This window comes from Myotis davidii, unplaced genomic scaffold (genome assembly GCF_000327345.1).
Source record: "Myotis davidii unplaced genomic scaffold, ASM32734v1 scaffold32, whole genome shotgun sequence".
NCBI lineage: Eukaryota > Metazoa > Chordata > Mammalia > Chiroptera > Vespertilionidae > Myotis > Myotis davidii.
In genome coordinates this window covers 9,829,471-9,837,234 of record NW_006286587.1, presented here as the reverse complement: position 1 = coordinate 9,837,234, position 7,764 = coordinate 9,829,471, and the positions used below count along the sequence as shown (strand labels likewise).

Genomic DNA, 7,764 nt, shown 5'->3' with positions numbered 1-7,764 from the left:
TCAGTAATTTGTCTATTTAGCCCAGCCAGTGTGTCTCATTGATTGAGCATCAACCTATGAACCAGTAGGTCACAGTTTGAGTCCCTGTCAGGGCATATGCCCAAGTTGCAGACCTGAGCCCCATGAGGAACATGCAGGAGGCAGTCGAACAATGATTCTCTGTCATCATTGATGTTTCTATCGCTCTCTCCCTTTCCCTTCCTCTCTGAAATCAATAAAAATATGTTACATATTTTATAAAAAAAGAAACTGGAATGAGAAAATGCTAAAGTATTTTGTATGAGCCACCCCACATTTGTATCCTTTCAAATATGCTGGCTATGTTTTTAGGATTATGGGTTATATATAGTGATACTTCTTTGCAACTGTGTTTTAGAATTAGGAGCCAGATAAATTACTTTTAAAAAGCGTTGAAAATAATAATAATAAAATAGCGTTGAAGTGGGGGGCAAAGGAATTTGCTAATAAACTAGTACTTCTAAATCTGTGTTATCAGTACAGTAGCCACTAATCACATCTGGCTATTTAAATTTATTTAATTAAAATTTTAAAAATACCGCCCTGGCCAGTTTCTCTTAGGAGTTAGAGCATCAGCATGAGGACCAAAGGGGCATGGATGGGTTCGATTTCCAGTCTAGGGCATGTAGCTCAGTTGCAGGTTCCATCCCCAGCCCTGGTTGGGGTGTGTGTGGGAACCCAACCAGTTGATGTGTCTGTCTCACATCACTGTTTCTCTCCCTTTCTTTCCCTCCCCCTGTCCTCCCTCCCCTCCCCCCCATTTCCCCTCCCTTCCTCACTCTCTTTTCTAAAGATCAATGGAAAAAATAGGTAAAGATTTTTTAAAAAAGTTTAAATACTTACCTGGCAGGGGAGATATCATCATTATGAAGGTGCTACCATCTTATTACAGGTAGTAATAAGATACCATCATTGCATTCCGGATATGCTGACCCCTGCGATTTCCCCAAATGTGTGAGAAACTCAGTTGCATAATTTGTGGTAGTGGGGGACTGAGAAAAAAACATTTCTTTTCAACTTAAAATTTATTTGCTTAGATACAGAACATTGCCATCATCACAGAAAATTCTGTTTAATAACACTTTTCTAAGTGCTGCTCAGTGAAAGAGTGGATGGACTTGCTGGCATTGTCTTTAGACTTGGGCATTATTTTCACCATGTGCTCAGGCTTCACTGACCAGAGGTGAAAAACCTTAGGTGATGTGACTGGCAGTTCTAAGGAAATGGGAAGCTGAACTACTGTACCATTTTGTCATTATCCTAGTCTTTGGAACCTAGTAAACCATTCTACTATGACACTTTTCAATAGAAACTATTTCTTTGTATGCAAGTTTGTTAGAGGCTTTGTTCTCAAATTAAATATTTTAGGGGGAAAATTCATCAGTTCTTAGTCACTATGACTTTAAAGCAGCGGTCGCCAACCTTGCGGACCTCACGGATCGCCAGTGGTCCGCGGACTACAGGTTGGCGACCGCTGCTCCAAAGGTTTCCTTAAACCAGTGGTCGCCAACCTTTCGGACCTCATGGACCACCAGTGGTCTGTGGACCACCGGTTGGCGACCACTGCTTTAAAGGCATTCCAACTGGTAGAAAAATAAAGTAAAAAATTTGGAATTGGTATTTGGGTAAGATTTAAGCATGCTTAATTATATAGCAAGAAGGGCATATCTCATGAGGCAAGCTATTTCCTTCTATGTTAACAATTTCAATAGGAGGTGCTTGCTTTGAATGTTTAAATAGTAGTTACCAAACATTTGTTAGAATGTCAAACTCTGGGTATCATGAATTTATGTTAACATGTTCTTTTCAGGGTTGTTCTGTTTCCTTTTTGGGGCATATCTATGCAGTGTTAGAATAAGCTCTGGCAATGCCTAGAAAGTCAAATCAATGACCATTCACTTTTTTATTTTCATCTTTACATTCACTGTTTTATTTTGTCATATGTAAAAGAAAATAGAGTTTTCTGCTGCAATCCTGTTATCCAGGGAAAACTTTTTGTCTGCTTCAAAATATAAAAGCATGCATATTAGTAACAGTTAAGTATATTAGTCTCAAAATCAAATCTATTTGTTTTTCTTCTAAGTGTGTGCAAAAGTATAGCTGGAGAAGGATGTTATGTAGACATAATGAACCTCAATTCTCCACTCCTCACCCGCCAAAATTATTTTTATGCTTTTCTTGTGGAATTAAAATCTCCTATATAAATTACAAAAGCTAAATCCTGTAACCATGGATTATTTAACTCTACTTCCCCTGCACTCCCAATTCCTTAGCCTGATGCCTAAGAATTGCATAACAGTTATTTACATTGAACAGCTATCTACTTGTAGAAAAAAATTGCAAGATAAGAGTGTTAGGATTTTTTAGTCTTGAAGAATTAACTTTAAGCTTTTCCTTATTTTCAATGACACCTCCTGTATATGATACTTTATATTCAGAACATTTAACCATTAATAATTCTATTTGATCTTCAAAATATTATGTAGCAAGCCAATGACTGTGCTTTCAGGAGTCTAGTTCTTTTTGAAACATGAGGGACCCATGTGTGTTTGCACCTGACTCATATTAGCTGACTCCTAATGCAGGGTTTCTACCTACACAGAGTTCACTTAAATTTAATAGAATTACAGATTTATAGCTTATGAATTTCAGAAGTTTTGTGCCAAGGTTATTTCTAACTTTGTTTGCCTCATCTACATGTGTGTTCTGTAGAAACTTTTATATGGTATGTATGTATAAACTACAACTAATTAGAAGAGATTCTAAACTCCGGTTGTTTATTACTGTAGCATATGTTTAAATACATTTATTTTCTCTTTGTTTCTTAGGTTTATACCAGATGATATTACTTTTGATGATGAGCCCAAGGACGTAGCCTCAGAAGTGGATTTAACAGCATATAAACCAAAATATTTCACATCTGCTGCAATGGGAACATCAACGGTATTTCTTAACTTTTAAAAATGTGTAGCTGGACTCTATTGTTTTAAGAAAAGACTTCATGTACTATTTACCATAGCATCTTTAGAAATGGACAGTATTCAAACTTTTAATGCACAAGTATAAATAGAAATGAGACCAAAAGTGTATTTGCGTCTTTATCTACCACATCTGTCTGAACCTATTTACATACTTTTGTTATGCTTTTAAGCCCAAGTCAATTACCTGCAAATGTTTTTTTTTCTTCTCTCTTTCCCACACACTCTTAGTCAATTAGATTCTTTAATAAGTAATATGTCAGTTATTAATATCCTAGGGAATACTGGGAAGAAGGTAGTGTAAAGATTACCTCAAATTCTAGTTAAAAGAAGACTAGTGGAAATTTAAAATAGAAACACATTTTTTCTGCAAATATGATCCAAAACTGTAAAAAATAATTGAAGAAGAATAATTCGGGACTACTAGATGTCACATTAATGCTTAATAACACACAGCCAAATGATTCCTGTTGAATTAGTTTATTGTTTTGCCACATACCTTCTCTATTCTCTTCCCTCCATTAACTTTCTATCCACAGCTGGACCCCACAGTAGGCATATAGGCTTCCTACTGCATTTCTTGTGACAAACCACCATGCTCCTCTGAGGACAGGCTGGTAGCAGAGAGAGGGGCTTCTGTATCTGTCAGGTGCATGTCATGCATGCTGTGGTGGGCACTGTGTGGCCTTGATTAGTAAAACCCCACCATTATGAATAAGTGAAGACTAAAAATTAAGTCACATAAAATATAGAGTCATGTTATTTTAAGACTAAAATGTGACCAGAGCAAGCCTGTCCGGTCAGCCAGTCTGGAGTTACTAAGGTCTGGCTGTATTATCTATATCTGTCCCAGTTCCAGCAGTAGTTTTGTGGTCATCAGCTCAAGCCTAATTATCAGAATAGGGATAATTCTGAATCTTGTGACCAGTTAGAACCAAGGCAGGGCCAGCTATTTAAAGGATCAGGTTCCTTGGTTAATTGTGCCCATTTTGTTGTCCTGATCTGTGGAGATTAGTCTGAGGAAAGAAAACAATGATGTAGAACCCATCCTGTGATGAAGATAAAACCATTACAACCCCATCTGGGAATGGGAGTTGCATAGAGGACAGGAATCAGTCACCAGATCCATCATGTTATGGATGAGTTCCTGTAATGAACTTACTACCTGTAATAAGTTAATGGTAAATATTCTCTCTGTTTTATTGTTATTGATTTAAGAGAGAGAGAAAAAAGGGGGGGAGGAGAGAAACATCAATCTCTTGTTCTACCTATTTTTGCACTCCTTGATTGCTTTTTGTATGTGCCCTGACCAGGGTTTGACCCTGCAATCTTGGCATATTGGGACAATGTTCTAACCAATTTAACTCCCTGGCCAGGGCAATGATAAATATTCTTTAACAAGTTTGGGTGGCTGACATTTTCATTTTTACTTGTTTTTCTTTTTCATTGGTGAAAGGTGGAGATCACCTGGGATGAGACTGATCATGACAGAATTACAACACTCAACAGGAAGTTTAAAAAGGAAGAACTTTTGGACATGGATTTTCAAGCCTATTTAGCTTCCTCTAGTGAAGATGAAGAGGAAATAGAAGATGGGCTACAAGGTACTTACTTGTTAATCTTCTGGTCTACATTTGTAAGCATTTATATGCCTAATCTAGACTTGTGAATGGAAATATATCTTTGGCAGTAGCTTAAAAGGGAATACCAAACTAATTCTTAAACTGTCTGCAACAGGAAGTTTAGTAATCAGAATTTTTATTAAAAAGTATTTTCTTGGTTGCAAATGCTTTAACCTTAAACATTTCCTTTAAAACTTGAACAAAATAGATCCATAGACATAGAAGCATGGAACAGACTGTCGAACCTCAAAGGGAAGGTGGGCGAGGATGCGGAGGTGGGAAGAGATCAAAGAACTTGGATGCATATATGCATAACCCATGGACACAGGACAGTAGGGTGGTGAAGGCCTCGGATGGGGGTGGGTGGGCTATAGGAGGTCTATGGGGGGTGGGGGAGGGAACATATGTAATACTTTCAACAATAAAAATTAAAAAAAATTTTTTTTGACCTAACCAAAAAAGCTTGGTTGGTAGACTTGTCATGGTTCATATAGTTATGCAATCTCTTAATAAATTAGTAAAATGCTTTACTACCCCCCTTTTTTAAAATAAGAGCTTCTTTTGGATTGATTGAATATTTTTTACATTCTATTCCTCAACTGATTTAGAAAGTAGACTGTTTTTGTTTATTTAGTGATTGTCCTAGAAATCATGACTGATAGCCCTAACTTGGAAAAGTTTAATGGTAATATTTTTAGTGCCCTATATTATACAAGAAATCTTAAAGCAACTTTTATGGTATCCTGTGTATTTTAATTCTGTTTTTTATTTCATTCCCACAGGACATTAGTATTACTATTTTATACTACCTTTGTTTAAATTTACCTATATTTCATCCACTTTTTTCCCTCTGTATTCTTTTCTAAATCTTATACTTCTGTCTGGGATCATTTTTCTTCTGCTCCCCTTAAGTAAATCCTTGATAATTTCCAGTAGTATCTTCTCGTGTCAAACTCTCTTGAGTTTTAGTCTAAAAATGTTTTTATTTTGCCTTTACTTGTATTTTTACCAGTAAAGGTATTTTCACTGGTAAAACATTCTAGATCAGTGGTTCTCAACCTGTGGGTCGCGACCCCTTTGGGGGGTCAAACAACCCTTTCACAGGGGCCGCCTAAGACCATCAGAAAACACATATCTAATTACATATTGTATTTGTGATTAATCACTATGCTATCATTATGTTCAATTTGTAACAATGAAATTGGGAGTCACCATTAAAGGGTCGCGGCATTAGGAAGGTTGAGAACCACTGAATTGTAGAGAAATAAAGAAAACCTGAGTCTGTGACAACATCATAGAGTTGCTGAGTTAACTGTGGAGCTAGTTGACTTCTGGACTTTTTATTACATAAGATTGGGTCTGCTGGTTTCAAATGCTGTCTTTGCGACATAGTGAAGCTATTATATGTTTTCTTAGCCTCTGTGCCTTTCTTTCCATAGCTATAAGATGAGAGTCATAATAGAACCTGGCTCATCGTTGGAAAGATTGCAATAATATACATATAGTGCTTAGCATACTACCTCATGTCATATTTTTTACTTCTAAAACTTTAAGGATTAATGGCTTTTTGTGTGAAATATATGACTCATTAAGTTATTTAAAACATGCATTTTTCTTCAGTATTTGAGTTGATTGCAAGCTTACTTGAATCTGTAATTTAGTACCTCTGTTAGATACAATAGTATATTTGAATGCCTTAGAGTTATTAGATGTTCCTGGTGTTGTTTATAAGAGATCATAGGAGGACTTCTTACTGTTACAATTAATTTGTTCACTCATTATATAGTATTAAGGCTTTCACAAAGTATTGTCCTTGAATTGGGGAAAAACAGACCTACATGAATTACCCCACATTCTAGGGCTTCAGAAAGTAAATTTTAGTACTGGAAAAAATCAATTTAAAGTAGGCCATCAGAGACTTACCACTAAAATTTCAACCTGGAAGGAGCTTGCTTCTAATTATGTTTTCAGAAGTAAGCTTTTAATAGAAAGAAATACATTGCCATTTTGTTAATGTGTTCCTGATGTTTTATCCATTGAATTACGGGATACATGACAGAATTCAATCCAACATTATTATTGTGGCACAAAGCACAAACAGGAAAAAAATGAATTTCAGCTGTTTGAGTGAAAATGTAAAAGTGTGATAGGATGGAAAGAATGTCCTGGACTATTTTTTATTCATTTAGAGAAAAAAAAACCTGTAAAAACATTTACTTAACCAATCTTTTTTCCATATCACCTTTTTAAAGATGTAAGGACAATATATTGACATTGATGTTTCACAGCTAAATGCTTAGTAATGTCAGACATTTTTAGTTACCATTTAGTCATAGCTCATAGAAAAGAGGGTCTTCTTTTTGCTACTTCTAAATTTTTCTTTACTGGGACATTTAGTCCATTCAGTAAGTCTGTATGTTTTGCATTAAAACCCAGGTTCGTAATTTATGGTTTTGCCTTGGAGAATTACAGTGGAAATATAGAGCAAACAAACTTTTCACGTATTGGTTTTCTTTGGTATTTGTTACCCACGAGTTTTATACTGTTCCTTTGTATTCTAATTATTTTTATTAAATTGGGAAATGGAAATGTGAATGTTTTTTCCACATAGGGAAATTGAGTAAACTTCTAACATTCATTTTTGTTAATGTATTAATGAGATCCTGAGAATCATCATTCTTGCTCACCATCAAATCGAAAGGACTCATTATTCTTTGTTTTGGATTATAAGCAACTTTATTTGTCTCTTCAACCTGCACAGCTAAGTCCATGTATCAAATGTATCCCAAAAATATTTAGCCTTCTTTTATTGACCATAACATTTTGGTGGATGGTGGAGAACATAAAAGAAGGATAAAATGCCATCCCTGCTGTTTTGCTTATAGGGAACATAAAATTTGAGGATGTTACATGGCTACAGAATTATTTTTAGATATGAATTTTAATAAAAAGTGATCTTCCCAAGTGCTATGACAGTACTAACTTACCGTATTTGCCGGCGTATAAGACGACTGGGCGTATAAGACGACCCCCTAACATTTCCACTCAAAATACAGAGTTTGTTATATACTCGCCGTATAAGACTACCCCCTCTTCCGCACACCTTCCACACACCAAATAAAAGGTAAAACAATATCAGATTTGAT

At 35.7% G+C, this 7,764-nt stretch overlaps 1 protein-coding gene across 2 annotated transcripts in view; it reads left to right on the top strand.

The window, feature by feature from the left end:
• The window catches only part of ESF1 (ESF1 nucleolar pre-rRNA processing protein homolog), a 59,417-nt gene that overhangs the window by 12,669 nt on the left and 38,984 nt on the right, over positions 1-7,764 (top strand). For both annotated transcript variants that reach the window (XM_006758104.2, XM_015560284.1), the window contains exons 7-8: positions 2,847-2,961; positions 4,453-4,600. In XM_006758104.2, the coding sequence (XP_006758167.1) occupies positions 2,847-2,961; positions 4,453-4,600 (263 nt within the window). The remainder of the gene's footprint in view (positions 1-2,846; positions 2,962-4,452; positions 4,601-7,764) is intronic.